This window comes from Melopsittacus undulatus, chromosome 3, assembly GCF_012275295.1.
Source record: "Melopsittacus undulatus isolate bMelUnd1 chromosome 3, bMelUnd1.mat.Z, whole genome shotgun sequence".
Lineage (NCBI taxonomy): Eukaryota > Metazoa > Chordata > Aves > Psittaciformes > Psittaculidae > Melopsittacus > Melopsittacus undulatus.
In genome coordinates, this window is record NC_047529.1 from 82,061,618 (window position 1) to 82,084,377 (window position 22,760).

At 36.2% G+C, this 22,760-nt stretch overlaps 1 protein-coding gene across 2 annotated transcripts in view; it reads right to left on the reverse strand.

Moving 5' to 3' along the window:
- UTRN (utrophin) overlaps positions 1 to 22,760 on the reverse strand; it is a 377,071-nt gene that overhangs the window by 13,689 nt on the left and 340,622 nt on the right. For both annotated transcript variants that reach the window (XM_034061252.1, XM_031049855.2), the window contains 6 exons: positions 17,450 to 17,586; positions 15,826 to 15,864; positions 15,522 to 15,587; positions 14,137 to 14,202; positions 6,992 to 7,150; positions 6,354 to 6,594 (listed from right to left, as the gene is read on the reverse strand). In XM_034061252.1, the coding sequence (XP_033917143.1) occupies positions 6,354 to 6,594; positions 6,992 to 7,150; positions 14,137 to 14,202; positions 15,522 to 15,587; positions 15,826 to 15,864; positions 17,450 to 17,586 (708 nt within the window). The remainder of the gene's footprint in view (positions 1 to 6,353; positions 6,595 to 6,991; positions 7,151 to 14,136; positions 14,203 to 15,521; positions 15,588 to 15,825; positions 15,865 to 17,449; positions 17,587 to 22,760) is intronic.

The following is a 22,760-nucleotide window of genomic DNA, read 5'->3' on the forward strand; positions in this document are numbered from 1 at the left end:
ATAATAAAAAATCATGACTTTTAAGATCTTTTTGAAACTGGGACTGAATGAATACCTAGAACAGCTACAAGTCAATGGAAAGAGGCTACATACAGAATGGCAGTACAAGTCTCCTCCTTTGAAGCTCACAGCCTTAAGTGCAACATTTGAATTTTTGAGAAAACTTCCAGTTTAAAAAAAAATCAAAATAAATAATCTTCAACAAACCTGAAGCTTGTTGAACAATGGAAAATGTTTTTTCTTCCATACACAGTGGTGAGAAACAAAAGAAAATGTTCCCTTGAGCCCTCAGCAATTTTTTTTCCTCCTCCGCATCTCATCTCTCTTTGAGCATGACAACACCAACTTCCAGTTTTGACTAAAAGAATAAAGCAAGGAATATTGTTCTGCACATAGAAGGCAAATAAAAATGGAAATGTTTTCAATCCAGTCAAGGATTTGACCATTAAGACATTCACTGTTCATAGGAATGTCTATCAAGTAGTTAAGCAATTTGCTATTCAGTATCAGAATTCAACCCAGCTACAGAGTCTAGGTTAAAGTGTGTTGATTTTAAACAGGCCAAGCCTGGGGTAAGGAGCCCCAAGGAATTCTGTATTGCCAGGAACCTCTGTTCAAGAAAAGGTTAAAGCTATAATGGTAAAGAGATGAAGCAAACTCTCGAAGGGTTAAGAGTTACTTCAGTACAGAACAACAAAGCTAACTCCAGCAGCAGGGTGGCTGCTTGCCCACCCCACAAACAGATGGATAGAGAGAATCTTAATGCAAACTTGCACCTGGACTGGATCTCTGTCCACTTCAAGCAGTAACTGTGGACAAATGGTGCACAGGTGACTGAGAAAGGAAGATCAGTGCCGGACTTGATACAAAACTGTAGCACAGCAACACATAGGCTAGATCAAGTGTAGTGAAGCACTATAAAGTCAAGATTAATCAGGAGAGAAAGGAGATGCCTACAAACTTAAATGATGAGTTAGTAGTGAAGGTTATTTAGTACCACTCAGGAATACTATTGCAAATTACAAAAAAGCCTTGCAGAGCACAAGGACTCTTTAACTGTGGATAAACTGAGAGCAAACAAAACATACTTGGAATATTTTATATTGATGTACCATATATTGCTGCAGCAGGCAGAATGAAATATTCCAGTCTGATTAAAAAAAAACCCCACTCAAACCCAAACCCTAGATCACATTCTAATAAGAGAACAATGTTTGATGACATAATTTTAATTTAAATATACTGATATTACATGACATAGTTCCAGTGACTGCAGTAACAGGAAAAGTGAAAGCAAATCAAAACCCACTTCTTCCAAAAAACAGGAAAATACACTTAAGCAGATGAAGAGTGGGGTTTGGAGCAGAAAGGAAAGGGTTCTGCTAGTGGCAGAAATGCCTCAATATAATAATCAGACACTGAAAAATGTTAAATGCGAAACAGTTGAGGATATTCATTCTATGATTCTATGATCTATATAGCTGCATATATTTACATGATTTACTAGGTTTTACTAGGATTTACAGTTTTACTAGGAGAGAACCCAAGGGAAAAAATGTAGAAAATCATGTTCTACTTGACCCTATTTGAATAACCCTTCAAAATCTGATCAGTTTCATTATCAAGTCCCCACAGGCATCATGAAGTTCATTTATTCTTATTCAGAACAACTTATCAGAAAACCCATAAACCAGAAATAATAAGAAAATCACCCTGGATTTTACTATAGGCCTGCTGCTGCTTCCTGAATAAATAAAAGCAGGGATACTGGGCATGCTTCTATAGCGATGAGGGAGAAGTCCAGTTTCTGTGAGTTTCTGAACTTTTATGCAAAACCAAAATATGAAGGCATAGATAAGTTCTTATGAAATTGAGGTATTTTTTTCTGTATTATAGCAGCTTTTTTAAAGCTTTTCAAAGGAGATATTTATTTTAACCAGTTTAGACCTACAATGCTTTATTTCACCGTGCCTCCTACTGGTGTCTTTCCCAAAGAAACGCCTGAAGTGTTTTCTGGCTTAATGAATAGATAAGACATACCCATTCTTCCCTTGACTTCTGTTGCTTTTGGTAAAAATCAAACCAAAAAGGGGTGTGCTCCTTCCCCCACCCCCTCCCCAAATCACAGAAAACCTCAAAATTGTCAAAATTCCCTTACTATATCTGTTACAGAAGTTTCTTGTTCTATACTTATCCTCTCAGCTACAAAAAAAAAAATCTCCTTGCTGCTGGGTTCAGCAGTAGCAGTCATTTTTTCTCCTTCTTAGTAGTTGGTGCAGTGCTGTGTTTTTGACTTTTGGCCTGGAAACAGTACTGATAACAGCAATGTTTTTAGTTACTGCTCAAATGTTTAGACTGACCAAGGACTTTGTGCATCTCAGGCTCTGCCAGGGAGGAGAGGAAATCCGGAAGGAAGCAGAGACAGGACACCTGATCCAAACTGACCAAAGAGGTATTCCATACCACAGCACGTCATGCCTAGGATGCAACTGAGAGCTACCTGGAAGGGCGAGTTGACTGTGGGGTTGGATGAGGTATCAATCAGTGCTTCTCGGTTGGCCTGGGTTTTAGTGATTGGCGAGGTGTTGTATTTTCTTCCCTTGTTATTTCCCTTATCATTATTATTATTATTGGTGGTAGCAGTAGTGATTTGTGTTATACCTTAGTTACTAGACTGTTCTTATCTCAACCCATAGGAGTTGTATTCTTTTGATTCTCCTTCCCATCCCTCTGGGAGCAGGGGGAGGGCAAGAAAGGGGGAGGGGGAGGGAGAGGGAGAGAGGTGGGTGGCTGGGTTTAAACCATGACACTCCTCTACTCTTATGAAGTTGCTCCTCTGTTTTCAGTTAGAGGGAGCTGCAGTCCCTATTTACTTTGTTTTTGAGTTCAATCATGTAGATACTGACAGATGATTTCAACTCCCTTTAACTTCATTATCAAATCCAATATGAAATCTCTATTCAATAGCTCAGACGAGCAGGGAAAAATCCAAACAGATTTTAAATGCTCTTCATAATGGGTCTTACTTCTACTTTGTACATGCAGTATCTACAAGGATGAAAGAATAAAAATTGAAAATGGATTTTTTTCTTTTCTCTGTATCATTAACATGTTGGCATCAAAGTTGTCACATGCCAGTTCTTTTTCACCTTCCTTTTTGGCACTATAATCAATCAGGTAGACAAAAATGACAACATTGTGTGACAGCTACCAACCCTTTGGGCTTGCTGAAATAAAAATAGTATGGTAACCTCATAACTGTGACCTGAAGTAGGGAAGTGTTCAGTGAGGATGCATGCATATTTCTGCTAAAGGTGCTCTCTAAAGAATGTCATAGAATGCTCTCATCTAGATTAAACAGTGACTGCAGAAAAGTTTCTAAGTTTCATTAATTCTCTACCAAAATATCTGAGTGCAGATAGACTCACTCCACATCTTTTAGAGAAAAAAGTCTCAGTATTTTAGATTCAGTGGCAAGTTATTAACCCAAAAAACAATTGGGAGTCTAAGTGGAGAAATGGAGAGACTTACTGCTAACAGGAGAGAAACAGAGATGCCATAAAATGCCAGTCATAGCAAAGAAATGGCTGTAAGACAGCTGTGTCCTTAAATACTAGTAATTATTAATACAGGAATTTCAGAGTTATTATAGGTTTTGACATTGGGACTTACAGGAATCTTAAATGTAAATTATCCATCTCATTAATGAGAAAATGTATTCCTTATATCGACAAAAAAAAATATTTGAGACAGCAAATAAAAGAAAAATAAGCAAATATACTTCAATCCTCAGCTGGCATCTGATAAAGTCCTTCCCCAAGCAGTGAAAGAATGAAAGACTTCCATAGGCAGTAATGGTTTAGGTGACAGAAAACCAAACCGCTGAAGAAGGCTCATTTTTTTTCAGAAAGTTCAGGGGGCAGTAATGGGAGTCAGCGCCGCTTCATAATTGTATTATTGTCAAAATAAAGGAGTTGTAAAGAACATATACTGAAAATTTGAATTATTTACAAATTCTGAATCCCACTGAGGGGAATGGCATATAAAAAGGCATATAGAAAACTCACAGATATATTATGAAAGTGGTAATGAAGACCTTCTCATGTACTTTGTACCAGCCACTTCATTAAAAGTCAGAAAAACAGGAACAGTTTAGGAAATGGCACTTGGAACAATCAGCCTCCCAAAGAGGCAGGAAATTTTGGACAGGAAGCAAATAAACAGCATACAATAAATGAGATGTAAACGATGAGAAATATTGAAAATAGTCAACTCTGATTTACCTTTCCCTATAAGAAACCAAAAAAACTGCAGAATGTCTAGAAAAATCTAAAGGCAAAACTGATAAGAAGAAACTCTTGGCATTCTGACTGCCCACTTCAACACACTACCCTAAAGGTCCTAAGAGTGTTACAAGGATATTGAAAAGATTACAAAATTATAAGATTAACCACAGTTATATTAAAAAAAAAAAAGTTTTAAAGTGTGAACATGTTCGTGCTAAGCTGAAAGCAACCAGGGGTATGGCAGAACTTCTGGTTTTCTATTCTAGAGCTGCTTCTTAGCAGATTTTAACCCCTTCTCTAAAACACTTAATATTGGTCATAGTTCTCAAGATACTTCATGAATTATTGTTAACAGTCACATCACTTGTTATCTTACTGGTGAAATATTTAAGCTACTCAAATACTGATTAAAGATGTTGGTACAACAGTAACAATAACAAAAAAAAATCTGTTAGAGGGGTAGAGAAACTACTGGAACAAATGCATCTTAATGCAATTAAGCCAAAACTGCCTAGAAAAATGACAGTCAACCACTGAAACAGAGAAACAAACAAAAATCTTTATCACTGTAATGACAACATGATCTACATACACAGCAAGAGCTTATGCCATTTTGATACCTAGTTTGTGTAGTCTGCTTCTTGGCTTACTTAAATCCTGTACAACATACAGCCACCTGCCTGACTCATGAAATGCAGAAATCATTTGACTTACTGTACTCTGACCCAAGTGTAATGATTGGTTAGGACAAAAGATTCATACGAATTTGTCTTCATCATTCGAAAGTCCACACATGATCTACAAACTACCATCTCTAGCAACATCCTGTAGATGCTGCTGCTTTTATATTTTATAATCTAGATGTGCCTATTCGGGCTTCAAAACCAACCAACATTTCTGCTGCCAACAAAAATCCCTAAAAACTCTAGTAACTGACATTTGCTAAAAGGTTCTCGTCTTCTGCAGATCTTGTGCACAGATCATTTTGCTGTAGCTTATTGCTCTTACTATGCTACTGAAGAGGAACTGGATTTTTAATATAAACAAATTGCTCTTTTGCATTTTAGATGCATTTTTGGCCATCTGTCTTTGGCATGCTAAGAAAGGTTACAGTGACTAATCATGACAACAGATAAATTATTTAAGGAAAGATGGAAAGCTGAACTCACATACAGGGTGCAACTGGCACCATTACTTGGAATAGGGTATATATATTTTCTTTCCCTTGCTTTTTAATTCATTAAAACCTACTGCAGCATACCCAAGATACAACTCTGTTCTCATAGGGATGTTAATAACAGTAGTAATAATAAAATCACACTGAGGGATGAAGAGGCACCATAGCAATAGTTACAGGGAAAGTCAAGACAATTTCAGAAAGGAGTGCTCTGGGAAGATTAGCTTTTAGAAACCTCTCCATTGTCTGGCTTAGACAAAGCCCTTCCAGTGGTTATATTTCCCCTTTCTAAAACAGAATATTATTTAGGATAATTGTTATAGTAAGAACAATCATCCACTGGAACCACCTCCCCACAGACCTGTTAGATGCACCATCCCTGGAGACATTCAAGGCCAGGCTGGATGTGGTTCTAAGCAACTTGTTCTAGTTGAAGATGTCCCTGCTCATTGCAGGGAGTGGTGGACTAGATGATCTCTGAAGGTCCCTTTTAACACAAACTGTTCAACGATTCTATGACATAGTAGAGTTCTGCTCACTGGAGCTTTTCCAGATGCAATTGGATAGAGTGCTAAGTAATCTCACTTAGGCTCCCTTTCCCAAAAAAGGCTGGATCAGATGATCTTTTGAGGTTCCTTCCAGCCTGGTCTGGTCTGTGATTCTGAGTTATGCTCAATGCTTCATAAGTTACCGCAATCACTCCAGCACTTGTAATCATCTTGTGTTATTTGACTTTCACTATGGCTTATACTAGAGAATAGGAAAAATGTCTCTTCATGCTAGAAATGACTGACTGCAGCAGACCAATCTAGTGTAGTGAAAATATCTGCAATAAAATTCCAATGTTTTGTTTCAAACAGCAAAGGGAAAAAACATCAGTGTCCATCTACCTGCTCAAGTAGCTGCCGTAGCCGGTGAAGCTGAGACTCCAGCTGTTTATTGTGATCTTCCAGTATTTGCATCCTTGCTTCCAGGCGACCTTTATGTTGCCTCAGGAGTTTAGCTTCAGCAATGAGCTCAGAATCTTCAGCATGATGAGGTGGCACAATGGAGTCGGGAGGTGAAGCAAGAGGGTTTATTCCTCTACGAAGATGTTGCTCCTTTAGTTGCTCATATTCTATCTGTAGACTCCTGATATATTGAAAGGAGGAGAATGCTAACTTGAGCAAATTAAAATAAAAAAAAAACTTCCTAAAACTTCCTTAGATCAAATGATATTATCATCACCTCCATCTAAGAACACAAGTAGCTCACACAAAAACAATGTCTTGACTTGTAGTTTAGGGGGTAAAACCGCCAAATTATAAACCAAGAAAATAGAGATGAAAAGAAGGTATTTTATTACAGACCCACAATCTTCTATGTAACAATTAGACTCTGCATGACATGCCATGATTAATTTTATATGTTTGCCTAAAATCATGACTCCTAGGTTCCTCTCTTCTCATCTCCAACAACTATACATAGGACATGCATGGCTCAGACAACGAGGTGACAATTCAGACACCAGGTAGGATGATTATGAGACCTTTGTTCTTCCTCAAGGTCAGCAATGATGCGCTCCAGCTCTCCTCGCTCTTCCTTTTCCACTGACTTGAGTATCTGAGCAGGACTCTGTGGCTGACTCACAGGCGACTCTCCTCCCAGCGTCTGACAATACTGCTGGATAAGGGCATGCTCATCCTCTCTAGAGCAACAAAACAACAAAGATAAAGACAGAGCAGTAAAACAATTTATTATGTGAGCAAACATCTTTGTCAAGCTGTGAGGTTCTGTTCGTTTGTTTGTAAAAAAGGACAAAGAGAGCAGGAAATAAGCCTAATAAATACAGTGGGGAAAAACCCAGCTAACACCTAAGACAATACAAAGGAAAAAGATTGATCTGCAGCAGTGTAAAAAATGGTTTATTTTAATGTATGCATAAAGAACAAATGGTTTGAAAAGAGATAGTGAAAGCAAGAATCAGAGATAGTATAAACCAAAGATGACTGATTTGAAATGCCTTAAAAAAAGATAAAACCAAAGAAGCTATCTGGTAGGGTTTTTTGTTCGTTTGTTGTTTGTTTGGACTTTTTTACCATAAATAGGTGACATTTTAAAGTCTTTAAGAGATTATTTTGGTGCGTTCAATTTACCTAATAAAATTCCCCACGGAATTCTCCAAGAAGTCATAAAATAATGACTCCTCCAGTATCTAGCTAACACTGTGTAATGCACGAAAGGAGTGATAATGCTGCAAAAACTAATGCTATAGGTTTTGAATTAGCATTATATTTCCAGGGTTTTTTCCCATTTTGATATACATATGTGATGCCCTAAAACTCTTCAAGAGTAGCTTATCTGCCTCCTTAATGATGCAGGGATAAAAATAAACTATAATGCTGTCCTCCTCCTGACTCACATAGAAATTACCTTCTGGTAAGGAGATACAGAAGTCCTGACACTTTCAATTATGCTATAATGCCCAAATGAGTGTGCTTTTGTACACGTGCGCCTTTCTTCCCCAGTTGCCAGATTCTGTCCTTAAGTAAAGTCAGATGGATATGAAGTGAAGGATACCATGTACTAAGAAGAGTTCACTTGTTCAAGAAGGATAACTCAAGAGCAGAAAAAAATATATACTATTGTACTGTTTTCAGCTGTAACAGTTTTTTTTTCTCCTTCTTATTAGCTGGTGCAGTGCTATGTTTTTGGCTGTAGTCCGAGAACAATGTTGATAACACACTGACATTTTAGTTGTTGCTAAGAACTGCTTACCCTGATCAAGGACTTTTCAGTCTCATGCTCTGCCAGTGAGGAGTGGCAAAAAAAAGCCAGGATGAAGCAGAGACCTAACCCAAACTAGGTTACTCCATACCACAGAGCATCATGCCCAGTACATAAACTGGGGGAAGTTACTTGAAAGTGATTGATCGCTGCTCATGTCAGGCTGGTTATCAGACAGCAGGTCATGAGCAATTGTATTGTGCATCACTTGTGTTTATTTGTTTTCTTTCCCCTATTAGTTTTATATTCTTCCCCCTTGTCATTTCCCTTATTACTACTATTAGTAGCAGTAGCTTTGTATTATACTTCAGTTATTGGACTGTTCTTATCCCAGCCTGTGGGGTTTACATTCTTTTGATTCTTCTCCCCATCCCTCCTGGAATGGGGAAGGGGGAGTGTGAGCAAATGACTGCATAGTGCTGAATTACCGGCTGCGTCTAAACAGTGTCAACTATTCATGTTTTTAAGAGATAAACTGTTGCAGCAGTATAAATGCTAAAAGAAAAGACAACTTAAATCTCTTCTTTGCTTGACTACAAAACAGAGACTGCATACCTTATGAAGTCATCGTATGGTAGAACAACACTAAACTATTTCTTCCCAAGGATAACTTTTCACTATCTACCCAAAGCTATGATGTGGTCTTCATTTTCCGACTTGTCATTTGAAAATCTAGGCTTTTACAATCAAACAAATGTGCATCAAGTAGCACTATAGTTAGAAAACCAAAACCAACCAAACAAAAGAAAAATTATGGCCTGTGAAAGTTCTATACACTTTAAGAGTTCATGGCATTCTATTCCACATCAGTTAATTTACGATATAAAGGTTAAATAGAGGCATGAACAGCCCTGATTGCATATCACTTTCCTTCATCCTGTCTTCTATAATTAACTACTAGGTTGCAAAAACTTTACATGTAAAATTGAAAAAGGAACCTAATTAGTGAATTCTGCTTTTAACGAGTCAAAAGTTTAAAGGAAATAATGCACACTTATTTCTCATCTGTCTTGGCTGTAGTCAGTACTACATTCATAAGAACAAATGACAATATGGACCTTCCTATTCAAATGAACAAGGGTAATAAATTTTTCATTAAGTACAGCTACATAACTAAAATGTGATTGAGGTTGTATGTGCATTTAAGTCCCTCAAAAATATAGGGGGTATATCACAGCGTTAGCTGAAAAAGAAACAGAACAGTGCTCCATTTTTTACCTAACCTACAGAAAAAAAAAGCCTCTAATTGCTTGCTCTTCTCCACTTCTTGAGTGATCTCAGGGAAACTCATCATCACTCTCTTTGTTATTTTGCATTAGTCCAGTTAAAACGAAAACAAAGGCTAGTGCAGTTAATGGAGTTTGGATCAGGTCCTAATGTGATCATGAAAGCCTCATGGTACTTCTCCACCTTTTGACCATCTTGATAAAAATAAACCCCCACCCCTTACTAATGTTTTGCCAAAGTGATGTAACTAACCCCTTTTTGAGACTTCAAACTCCATGGTATGCAGTAGGGCTACTAACAAGGAGGGCACAGAAATAAAAGTGTTAAAGCAGACTGTACAGCTTTATCATCCTGGGTCCAAACCACTGTTTTAATAATTATGTGTTATAGTGTAACTACACATATAGCCTTCTTTCATGCAAGGCTGTTGATGTTGGCAAGAAGGTTCATGGGATCAAGTAGTTTAAGTTACAGACTGAATATTGACCAGTCTTTTTTAGGCATCACACCTGGGAGCTGAAGGCAGATTTTTTTCACATGCTGAAAGAAATGCCTGAAAACTTAAGTCTTCTGAAGGAAAAGTATATTTTTACCATGTGTTCCACCTCTGGTTTGTCTTCCAAAATCACTAGTTCAAAAAACCTGAACTTTGAACATGTATTAACAAAGCTCATGACTGAATTAACAGATTCATTAGTAGCAAGGGAGTCCCAAGGCAGGGCTTCGAAATGACCTACAACATAAGGAAGTGACACATGCTTTATGCCATGCAAACGCTTTTAGTTTGAGAATCCATGACCCCCTTCAGCAGAATTGGTTAGAGATGGCAATCAGCAACCAAAGTAAAAGCACAATTTCAAATCAAATTCCTCATCCTTTCATGGTGGTTATTATCCTGAAGACCCTGCATTCTTTGAGAAAAAACTAGAAGTACACAAAGTCATTCAACAGCAAAGACGGCAGTTCCTTTTAAGCATTTCACCACAGTAGAAAGCAGTGAAAATGATGTCTCAGGTCAGACTTACAAGTAATACATCTCAAAGGAAAAGAGCAGCCCAATTAGCAAATCCAGAGAAAATGGCCTTTGTAATATCCTATTCTCTTTGTGGATATATATTTTCAAGAGTTCTGTTCCAAAACATGCATTATGCATGGAGGAAGCAAGAGGCAAAATTCTATTTGCAACACAAATAATTTCCCTTGCATCAAGACTATGCTGTGGAAAGAAAAATTCAGATTTCCCAACAGTCAGTTTTTATCAGTGTATTATTTTAATTATTCTTAATGATTAAAAAGTAAGAAAACCGCAAAATGAGATTTCAGATGGTAAAATGGGAATATTTATGAACCCCCTTCACTGATCATTTTCATTTTTCCTGTTGGTCCATGTTTTCTAGTCAAAATAAAGCATACCTTGCTTGTAAGTAGTACTAATGCTATGTAAATAGCATTAATGCTATGTAAAAAGTGTAAATAGTACTCATGCTATGAGAACAAGGTTCAGAAGGTACTCCAAAATGCTTTGTCTTTGACTTACTTGCCTTCCTAATTTTATCACCAAGTGGAACTAATTTCCCATTGTGACAAGATGCCTTTTAACCACTTATATCATGTTGAAGTATTCAGACACTACCTATTGGGGCTCCAATTTGACTTAAGACACACTATGTGGCAATGCCAGCTAAAAGTACCACTGGCCTTCACTGCTTGTTTCTACTCCTGCACCCAAGTGCACAGCTCCCTAAGAAAATTTCAAGTATGCCCCAGCTCTACCTTTAGTTGGGTGTAAAGTGGCATCAACAGTGTTGTAGACATGGAGATAACTGCTGATAAAGGCATTAATCAGAAAACAGCTATTTAAACATTCAGAGGTATAAAGAGAGGATTTATACTACTGCGAGGGCAATTAACTTCAGTATGGGCTGGATGGGATACTTCATACATTACAGGAATAAGAGAGCTACATTCTTGTCCTATTTTCCTAACTAATTAGATGGGGCTTTGCGCAACCTAGTATAGTGGAAGAGATTGGAACTAGATGATCTTTCATGTCCCTTCCAACCCAAACAGTTCTATGGTTCAATGAAATTGTGAGATAGAACTTTCTGTCAGCAACACTATTCTTTGTTTCAAAGACTTCATTTTTAACTTCTGCTCATCTTCACTTGTGAGGAGGTCAGTCTGCTTTAAAAAACCAAATGTTTTTGCATGAAATAAAGCCAAAGAAAATTCATCACAACAGTCTAGCCTAAACATTTAGAACTCCATAGTGTATGGAGAAGACAACATGAAGGAAAAAGATTTTCATTCAATGTATTTAAACCAGAAAACTCACATATGAGAGCATTAAAATGTTTGTGAAGAAGCTGGACATACTAGACTACGACTTTTCGTCACTATCCACAAATATTTTTCCAGTTGAGGAAAATATGTTTTTAATGGAATTCATATACCTTTAGGGGAAGCTAGGGGTAGAAAAGCTTAATTAGGAAGACAGAAGTAGTCATAATGACATTTAAGACAACAGGCTAGTTGAAATCCAATCAATTTTCTTAAAAAAATGTTTTCTTAATCAAATGACATGTTGCAAAATATTCCTGAAAAAAACCTCAACCTCATGATGTTTAACTCACAGCAGAAGTTCTTTTATTGTCATTCATATGTAGAAGACTTCTTACACATACTCTTTGGGGCACGGAGTGTTAAAAATACTGTTGATAAACTTGTGAACCCGACAAGACCAAAGCAGTAACTTGTGCAACGCTGCTTCTGTTCTAGGTTCACAGTAAACTCAAAGTATCTTGAGGACCAATAAAAATAAGATTACAGAACAACTCCAATTATGAGTTCAATCTGAGCTGAAGAAATGCGCATCCGTATTTCAGATTCCTCCTTCAAATTCAGTTAATATAGAATGATTACACCATTTTCATTTCTATATCAAAATGTATTTAAATAATAAGATTAGAGCTGAACTATAATCCTAAATTCCCAATGTTCCAGCTGTAGGTGGCATATAAACCAAACTGGGATCCAAACTTCATAACTCTGTAGATCCCTGGAAAAAAATTCTTTACCAAAAGGGGTGTCAAACACTGGAACAGGCTTCCAAGGTAGAATTTGTGAAGTACTGCAGTATTTACCTTAATAAAAGAATGCACTATTATCTGGAAATAAAATGGAAGATGTCATTGAGTACAAAGTTACTTTCTTGTCCTCCTAGGCCTCTAAATCTCTGCATACTTTGTGTGAGTCCCATTTTGACAAGAGGACTGAGACCTAAATTCAGAGGTCCCTCTCGCATGTTGGCATACAAGTTTGCCATGGTCACTGTTTTTCTTAAACTAAAGGTCATTTTTTATAGGTGAGCAGGGAAATTGCATTAAAGTCAACAGCTAATTTGCCAGTAAAAATTAAGCATATAGACCTCTCTTTTACCTTTGGGATGGATGGTTGGTTGGTCTTTGTATATGAGTAGACTCATTAATTGCAAAATAAACTGCTCAATCAAGCACACGCACATTTAGCTGCCTTGAAATGTTCAGCTTTTCTATCAAATAACAGTATGGGATGAAACCATCCCATAACCCAAATGGGTTTTTTTTTGGAAGGGAACTCAAAAGGGAATATTTTGACTGCATTTCTTTCACTGATGAGCACACCAATGACAGAAACACATAAAAACAGTTACACATGAAAAAAGCTTAATTAGTTATGTAAATAGAGTTAAGTAAGCAGGAAAGAAGAAACATTTAAAGGCGGTCACATGTGCTTCTCAGAAGCAAAGTATTTTGAATCACAAATTGTTAGTACATTCATAGGTAGAATAATTTCATTATTCGATTTTAAGAAGTAAATGAAAACATTATTGACAACAGAAGCATTTTCTAACTAAAACTGAACAATTTCTGCTTCCTCTATAAAAGGATGATGACATTCACTAATAAATTAAAAGAAACAGAGTCCTACTACACTGATTTTATTGATAAAACCAATGATACACTGAGGTTAAAACATTATTTTTACCCTGGAAAAAATCCCATATTTAATTCATCAGTAATTCAAAGGGTTCTGTGCCTCCCAGATTCATCAATGTATTTTAATGAAAGTTTTTAGAATAAAAGTGACACATAATAAAAAATAAAATAGCCTTGATAAAATTATTGTAGGACTGTGTTTGTATCCCCATGTATAAAGAGATGATCAGCAGCTTGCAAAATGAAATAGAAACAAGTAACAGCAGCACTGTTCAGGCTCTGCAGAAGCTTCAAATTATAGATGATTTATTTTTCAATGAGAAAATTGTCATGGGAGTGGGCAGAACCTTTTGACCCACTCCACTGTCCCCTTTGACAAAGGATTTTTTTACTTTATGCTGTAATAAAAGCAGAAAAGGAATACCAACTAGAACTTACAGAGCTGTGCCTTTTTTCCTGTCACATGTAATATCCACACTTTTGAAGCAAAATGGTTGACAAATGTAGAGTTCCTTTACAACATCAAGTGAACATTACCTTTTCTACACTTGGTGCTTGGAATAATTAAATTTATGCAGGCATCCTTGTGGCCATACTTATTAGCTATTGCCACTGGGACTAAGTAGGTGCTGTGTTACAACTTATGAAGTTTGTACCATGCATCCATAACCAAAGCTCCTGGCAGCTTTAATGAGTTACTTACACGCTTCCTGTGGTGGAGCTACTGTCCATGAGGAAGGAGCCATTGGTCCTTTCCATCTGTGCGAGCCTGAAAGGCAGAGAAAGACCACGACTTTCAGGGAACAAACATGCTGCACAGTTTGAACAGAGGCAGTGCAAAGATCAATTCTGCTTAGAAACAGCTCAAATAGGCTGTCTTGATACATATGAACAAGAATAAACTCCCGGATTTTGTGACAAAAACCTATAATCCATAGGACTTTTATGAGAAACTTGTACTACGATTAACTAATTCTACTTGCCAAACAACAAAGAACAAATATATTTTCTATCTGTAGTATAATTATCATTAGCATCACCACAACTGTCATGGTAAAATTAGTTAAAGAGATGTTTTCACAGATGGTTTTCTTTTTGAATTTTATAAAGCTGGACTAACAAAAAAAGATGAATACTTTTTAAATACAGCATATGCAACATCTGAAATTATGCTTGGCAAATAACATCACACTGTGGATAGACAAGTCCTGGAAAACAACACAAAAACCAGTGTTATTACAGAGAGTCATTGCCTATGCTTCCTTGTTCTAGAAGGAATTAATCTAAAAGGACTAGATTATTATACTGTATATATAAAGTCATACAGCTCTTTAAAATCACAGCAGAATTTTCCTGTCTTTTCAGGTCTCTAGGAAAGATATACCTTATGTACAGCAAGACATACATAAAAATCTAGGAACACTCAATGATGTGCACATATATTCAACTGCACCAAACAGAGCTATTTCCTTTACTATAAAGATATCTTAATTTCACATATATTTTTGCAAGTGTGTTATGCATTATTATAGGAATCTTTAAACTTCTTTCTGAAAGCAGTGTGCAAGGCCCTAAAGAATTGGTAATTTTAGTGTCATCTTTTAGCATGGAGAAAACTTGCACATCTGTACATTTGTTAACATTCCTCAGGTTTGAAGAAGATGATAAACAAAAGCAACACACAGGGTGGATTTGTATTGATCATCTGGTCCTACCTTGGCTGGGGTGGGATGTTGTGCTCCAACACCTCCCCTGAAGGTAAGGACAAGCTTCTAAGTGACTAGGGCCATTTAGATAACCTCTGCTTTGACACATCTCAGATCTAGTTCATGGTAACATGCCTACAAGTCACCTATGTAATTCTGCAACATTTTCAATTCTGGATAAGAGACAACAGATTTAATGCAACTATTTTACATTTATTATGACTTTATTCAGAAAGTAATGATTTAAAAACATTTTACTTACTTCTGATTACAGAGAATTGTAGCCTTTTAAAAAATAATGTCCAGCTAGTAGGGTATATTAAAATCTGCAGGAATCAATTACAAAATGCAATTTACTGGTGAGAAACTGTGCATCTCTTACCTAGTAGCATACTGCTCTATCCTGGAGTGTGTGTCATCATGAAACAGCTGTGGAGACTGGGAAGGACTAGTTTAAAAAAAAAAGATAAAAAGAACATGTCTGAAGCAATTCAGGATATAAACAACATTATTTTTAAAGTAAGTTAGACTGATGACAAATAAATTAATTCACAATATTGACAAGGGGGTTATTGTTTTGGGTCAGCCATGCCCTATAGCTCATGCACATCAGATTAGACGCAACTCAGCTAAAAGAAAATAACCAGTATATTAAGCTTTCAGAGAAAGAGGTTCTGCATACTCACTCATATTGCTCTGGCCACATACTGATGAGAGTGATAGGACTGCAAGGAAGACCAAAAAAAGAAAAGAAAAAAAAGAAAGAAACTATGAAACAAAACTTTAGTGCCATTTAAGCAAGAGAAAGCTGGAGAAACATAAAATATTTTAAGCAGAAAATCACCTAGATTATTTGAGTCAACAACAACAGCCCTCCAAAAGAGACAGCAACAGATACTGTCATGTATCATGGAGAGACGGGAGACTGACTTACATACTTCGTTTTGTTAAATAAAAATAATATTCTGTGTTATTGTTTCATAAAATATAATGAGTTCATTTGAATTCTGCTCAAGTACCAGAGCTTTAATTTTAAACTAACTAGAAAATATATTTACAAATAAAAAATTGTCTGTGTGTGTGGGGAACAACAACAAAACCCCCACCATAAGTCAAAGCTATCAGTGCTTATTTTCCTTCTGCATAAAAATAATCAGAGGTAAATGCATATTATATTACATTCTGACACTTGACTAACTATTTAGGATTTTTTTATTTCCTTTTTTTTTTTTATTTAAAGGAATGTATTACTGAGTTTTGCCACCCGCAGGGGAGAGAACCAATACCAGCAGTTTCCTCAGCATGATGCTGGCAATTTATCTGTATATTTCCCACATGACTGGACCAAGACAGTTTTATCCTGACCTGTGATTACATTTTTGATATTCCAATTCCTGGTGTCATTTGCAAGCTTTCATCACAACAAAGCAGCTTTGCTTTCCTATGTTGGTGGCAGCTGAAGACTGCCCTGCTGAGTAACATTTAAACATTTGAATGTGCACTGCTTCCTTAGAAGCCAAGCTACCAGCAATGCCAGTTTTCAGATTACTTCCTCCTGTTTCTTAAACTGCTAATGCACAGTTTTTTTTTGCTTATTGTAAATAAAATACCCAGTCATGAAAACAAAGCATGTACAGTGGCACTGAGGTTTTGAATGCAAGCAGAGCATATATGTTGAAGCTTCACATTGACTGTTGCTAGCTAAGCAGTGTTATGTTCAGGGAACATGAAAGTACTGCAGACTCCAGGATGTCAAGGAGAGTCAAACCATGAAACTACTTCTAGCGCCATGTCAACATATCTTAAGTTTGCTCTTTTAAGAGTGTCCTTTGCTGACAACTACTAAATGAGTAAATCAAATGGAGTAATTCTGCCAGCACCATAAATAATACTGCGGAGACGCTAAGAGTGCTCTCTTTTATTAGTCCACCTATACCTCTGAAGCCTGTAAGAACCTAATCAGCTCACAGATTTCTAACTCCAGGGACTTTGACATAACCAAATAAGCAATGAAGTTCCAAAAGCCCAGTTTCACAAAAAAATTCTCTGTAAACCAGCCATTCAGCCCAGTCTAACATTACCTGCTAAAGTCCATGGCTTTATGATAAAATGATTACAAAAAAACAAAGTATAAAACATTTTACTTTTTTAAAAACAGGGAAGATCTGCAAATAATGCAAAGCAATTAGCAGAAAATAATACAGCACAAGGCTCTACAACTGCTCTTGATTATTTCTTGGGTTTCACTTTTTTGTTTTAAATGAAATAAGCCAGTGACCCCGGAAGCAATTACTCTATAATCAAGCTTACGTCTCCAGGTTGTCACCCTCCAATACTGTCTGCACAGGTAGGTAGCCAAGTCGGGGATGTTTTGCAAAATACTTCTTTGATCGAAACTTATTCTTCAGCACCTTTGTGAAGTCCCGTACATCTTCCCCAGATGTTGTCTTTAAAAGTTAAAAGAAAGTAAAATTAACATTGCTAAATAGCATTGATATACTAATGAACTACTGTCCTGAAAAATGATAAAATAAAAAACTTCAAAATGTTAATGATGTTAAAATTCATAGAATCATAGAATAGTTTGGATTGAAAAGGACCTTAAAGATCACCTACTTCCAATCCCCCTGCCATGTAGTGTCCTGAAATATGGCACAATAGTAATGATAATGCATCTACAAATTCTCTTCTACCAGAAAATGTTGAGGCTTGAAATTCCAATAAATGCATTGTAATTACCAGTTATTTAGATAATAAATTAGAGAAAAAAATGAAACAGGTTCAAGTCTTAAGCTAAATATTTATAACCAGTATTACACAACACAAATCATATTTCAGAAAAAATCATATTTCAGAAAAAAGACAAGTCAGTGCCAGATATAAGGGGATACTCTTAGCCACTGAAAGCCAGTTTCAGCGGTACACTTGTACCACTGAAAGCAATCTTGGCAAATTACTCATATACATGAAGCTTGTGACTCACCCCATGCCAGAAAAATTTGTTAATGGCTCTGTTGAAAAAAACCCCAGCTAACAGAAATGTCTTGGTTTAATAAAACAAAATCAAACAAACAAAGAAACTTCAAACAAAAACCAACCAAACAAAACCAAACCAACAACAACAAAACAAAAAATAGCCCCAAAACCACCCAAAAACCTTAACAAAAATAAAACCCCAAAACCTCAATAGCTTCTTTTACAGATTCACACTGATACAGCCTTTTGCAAAACTGAGCACTTAGCCCCATCCCCTTCCTCTACCCATGAGTTTCTGTTCTAAAGAACAGAATTAAAATCAATGCAACTGCTTTAAAAATCAATTTAACTTGAAATAATCACTGCATTAATGGCAGCATTGCTTTGGTAATACTATTCAGTTAACTTCTGCTACAAAAGCAGGGATACAAGCAAAACATGCAGGCATAATACACAAGGTGAAAACAGCAATAAAGAGATCTGCAGGAAAGAACAACAGTATATAGTATGCCTTTAAAGTTTATGTGCTTACAGACTGTACTGAGTATTTAAACAGAATGGTTCTCATCACATATAGCAGCTGCTATTAAATGTTACTTCTTGCAACTGCAGTAAAGTGGCTATTCACCTCCTGCTTTGGCTGAAGATATGCAATGGCTTCTACAGATTTTTAGCCCAAACTCAGTAACAGACTACAGATTGTCTCTCTTTACTCTCTGCTTTGGGAGAAGCCTGTTAACAAAAAGGATGCTAAAGTGGATGGGTATCCATAGGGAAAACAGTGTGAAAAGACTTCATTTTTGTATTTTTTTTTCTATTACATACTACAAGGAGGCCTAGAAGGAGGCCTAGAAACTGGGCAGGCAAACTACTCTGATTATATTCTCACTGGCAAAACATAAAAATGTTTCCCTGTTCACCTACATATTTTAACGTATGTATAATGTATGCAGTTACAAACTATGTTATGCAGATCAGATGAGCAATAAAAATAGCAGATAATCAAACTGATGTTGGCAAGAACTTCTTACATAAGGCTTTAACAAATAAAACACACTGAGAAAATCTGGGACTATGATGTGTTTGAACCCCCAAATTTTAATACAGGTGAACTCAGGGAGGGCTCACAAAGTCATTCTCAGAAAGCATCTGCTCCAGTCACTGCATCATCCAAACAAGGAACACGAGGCAGCCCAAAGGGCTGCTTGTTCTCACGCAACAGTAACTTCAGCAGATGGAACTCTGTCCCAAGGCCAAGGAATGAAAGTTTTAGTACCTACGCATTATAGAAATAAATGTCTAGTGAGCTGCCAAACTTTTTCTCTGGTGTATTTGTTATTTGGTACGACAGCCTGACCCAGTTCCTTGGAAAGACTAATATGAATTTGTACTGACTTAAAACAATAAATACTAACCAGTGATATTTGAGCACATTTGGAAGAACTATTTTAATTTACATGCAACTGAGATGCAGCTCCTGGAAGTATTTAGTCTAATTTCTTTTTTGTATATAACCACACTACATAATCAAATCCAAAATTATGCCAAGAGATGTACTACAACATTTTAATTTCAAAAATGATTATTCAGGCACTGTTGTGTAGGATCTATCTACTGAAGTAAAACCAACAGGTAGCTTGTACACTTCCTTATATCATGACATCTTTACTATTTCCACACAAATCGATAGCACAAATAACACCACAGTTACACAACTACTTCAAAAGCAAAGAAAAAATATCCTTCACTGAAAATTTCAGCCAAAAGACCATGCTTTAAAACTTGATTTAAAATGTCACTTCCTAGAACAAGACAAAGTTCAGGAAGGAATAACTAAGATCTATGTCTGGCACGCATAAATAACTAAAACAACATCCATAGTAGAAGGTCTCAAGGCGAAAATCTGTAACTTACAACCTGGCATTAGCACTCTTCAGTATACCAGCCAGGCACAAATGGAGTCGTAAGTCACAATTTAAAACCAGATAAAATTCCTTCTAAACCAATACAACTTTAAGAAACTGGGATTTACATGGAAAGCAGCGGAAAAAACAAAACACTAGGGCATGGTTTTCATATGTAAGTTAAAAAAACCCAGTTAGCATACATTTTTAATGTATTAGAATAAATATTTGTTAGAAAAAAGCACCACCAAGAATGTAATAAAGCAGCTAGAAAGAGTCCTAAATTAACTCATATTTAATATAAAAATTATAATAAACATAAATATAAAACCATATATGAATAAAGAATATACAATATTTATCATACCTTTACTAGTATTTATTTCTCACTATAACAACAGAATCACAGAATCCCAAGGGTTGGAAGGAACTTCAAAAGATCATCTAGCAATCTTTTTTTTCCAAAGAAAAAATAAGTGATAATGAAAGACCAATTTCCCATTCATTTCACTGCCCCTACCTATTTAAAAATAGTACTCTCCACTTAAGCAATCATTCTGCTAATTACATTTCTTATGCCACATCTAACATAAAAACAAAGAGCAGTTCTAATATACATGAATATAGAAATAGAAATTATATTGATGCCATTTAAAAGGGCTTTAGTTTATTCTTTAATAGAAGCTCTAATTACAGATACCTGAATTTGATACTCTTCAAACGCATTGGTAAATCTTAAGGTTTGCAGTTTAACAACTAAACCAGCCCCTTTTTTACATCTCCATATTTTTTATTTCTTGAGATGTTCTTTATCTGTAGCATTTGGTATAATTTGTACCATAAGCCTGACTGTTCTTGATGGAAAACAAAATTCTTAGATCTTAGAGCTACAATATGCGCAGCTATGATGATAGCTGCATCTTAAAGCAGCTGTCAGCTAGGTACCACATGGAGGCTGGAAAACTCCCCAGTGTAAGATGTAAAAAGACATATACATCATTCCTCCAATTGTATTTTTTAGTTTTAATTGACTTTCAAAAATGCAGTTCACCAATATCTTAAATACATGTTTAAGTGCATACATTCATTCCCATTCAACAAAGTATCTTGCATCCCTCAATTAGAGGCACAAGAGAGGATACCACAAAAATTAGGTTATAAAAGATGTAACATCTGTATTTATGGCTGTCACTGCCACATCAGTGATGTTTGCACTGAGTAACATTAAGATTATCCTTCTGTGACCACTTTCAAATAGGGGCATTTCACAGCAATTCCTCACCAAGAGGAGAGATCGATTATAAACTGTGTGTTTAGTTTTCTCCAATGAAACCAAGCTGTAATTTCAAAAGTAACTATTTTATCTCAGAATTTAACAAATGAAGTTGCAGAACGGTAGCAGATCACATAGGCCAGCTATCCAAGCAACCATAAGAATGAGACTTAGAAGAAAGCACATTGCCCAGCTGCTGTATATCAAAGACTACCCTGAAAACACAGCTATTCTCCAGGCAAAGGGTAATCTGTGAACTCCACAGCTAGAAGCAATGCTCCTCATGCAAAATAGCGAGATTCAGCCATCTCTGCTACTTTCTTTCATCTTCCCCACAGAACAATCTCATTTTGGTAACAGTGAATAGTAACTTGGTGCACTGATAAGCATGTCAAGATGAAACTACTGACTTATGTCAGTTTGTTTCATATAAAACACTGAGGCTGCTTAATGTTCAGGAATGTATTCATCTTCTCTGGATGTCAGTAGCAATTAAATTTTCAAATTACTTACCTAGAGGAGAAGTCTTAACAGGCACCATTGCCGATAAGCTTTATTGTACTGGAATAGAAATTTTCAGTCTAGGGTGAACTATCTTTTAAGCAGTAATTTCTGATGTTTCGCCTCTCACATTCTGAGCTCTTTCAGGGAAATAAAATTCTGGTCATCTGGAAGATGAAGGGCTAACCTTTGCTGCCATCATTTTGTATAGAAAGGCTACAAAAATACAGTTCCCAAAATAAGGAGCTGTGCCAGGTGAATACAGTGGCACAGAACTACAGAAATTGATTATACTGAGGTCAGGAAGTAAGAATACTCATGATGATAAAATTTTCGGAACTGCTGATTTGATATTTGTACATTACCTCAGAAAAGCTAAATCTATAGTTTTACTGTGGAATACAGGAGTTGTGAAGTGGAAACAGTTTGGAGAAAAAAACTGGTGCAATAACTATTTCCATCTGAAATTCAAAGGACCATTGGTACAGAAAGTCACATTGAGGTAATACAAGTATGACTACTGAGAGAACTGAGAGAATTCTCATTCCAAAAAAGCTAAAAATAAATCATAAAGGTACTTATGTAACAGTGTTCCTGAATTAGATGCTAGGAAAATCTTACAAAAATTTTACAACATCTTTTGAAAAATCTGTATTACAAATCCTTTTTCTCCTTTTCAGAGAAAGCATATTTAAAGGTGAATCCCCCCCCTCCCCCAAATAACTACAATGACTTTGCATTTCTACTACTTAGAGACAGTAATATTTTCAGTTCATTACCTCACCCATCTCTAAACCCTGAATGGGGGGAAAAAAACCCCAAACATATATAATTGAATTTCTGTATTTCCAGCAGCAAGAAAACTAAAGTGCAAGCTAGGATGAATACTAAATGGCATTATAGATTAGGATGCAATAACTACACATATATCTCTTGCAAATAGTCCTATTTTGAAATTATGAAGCAA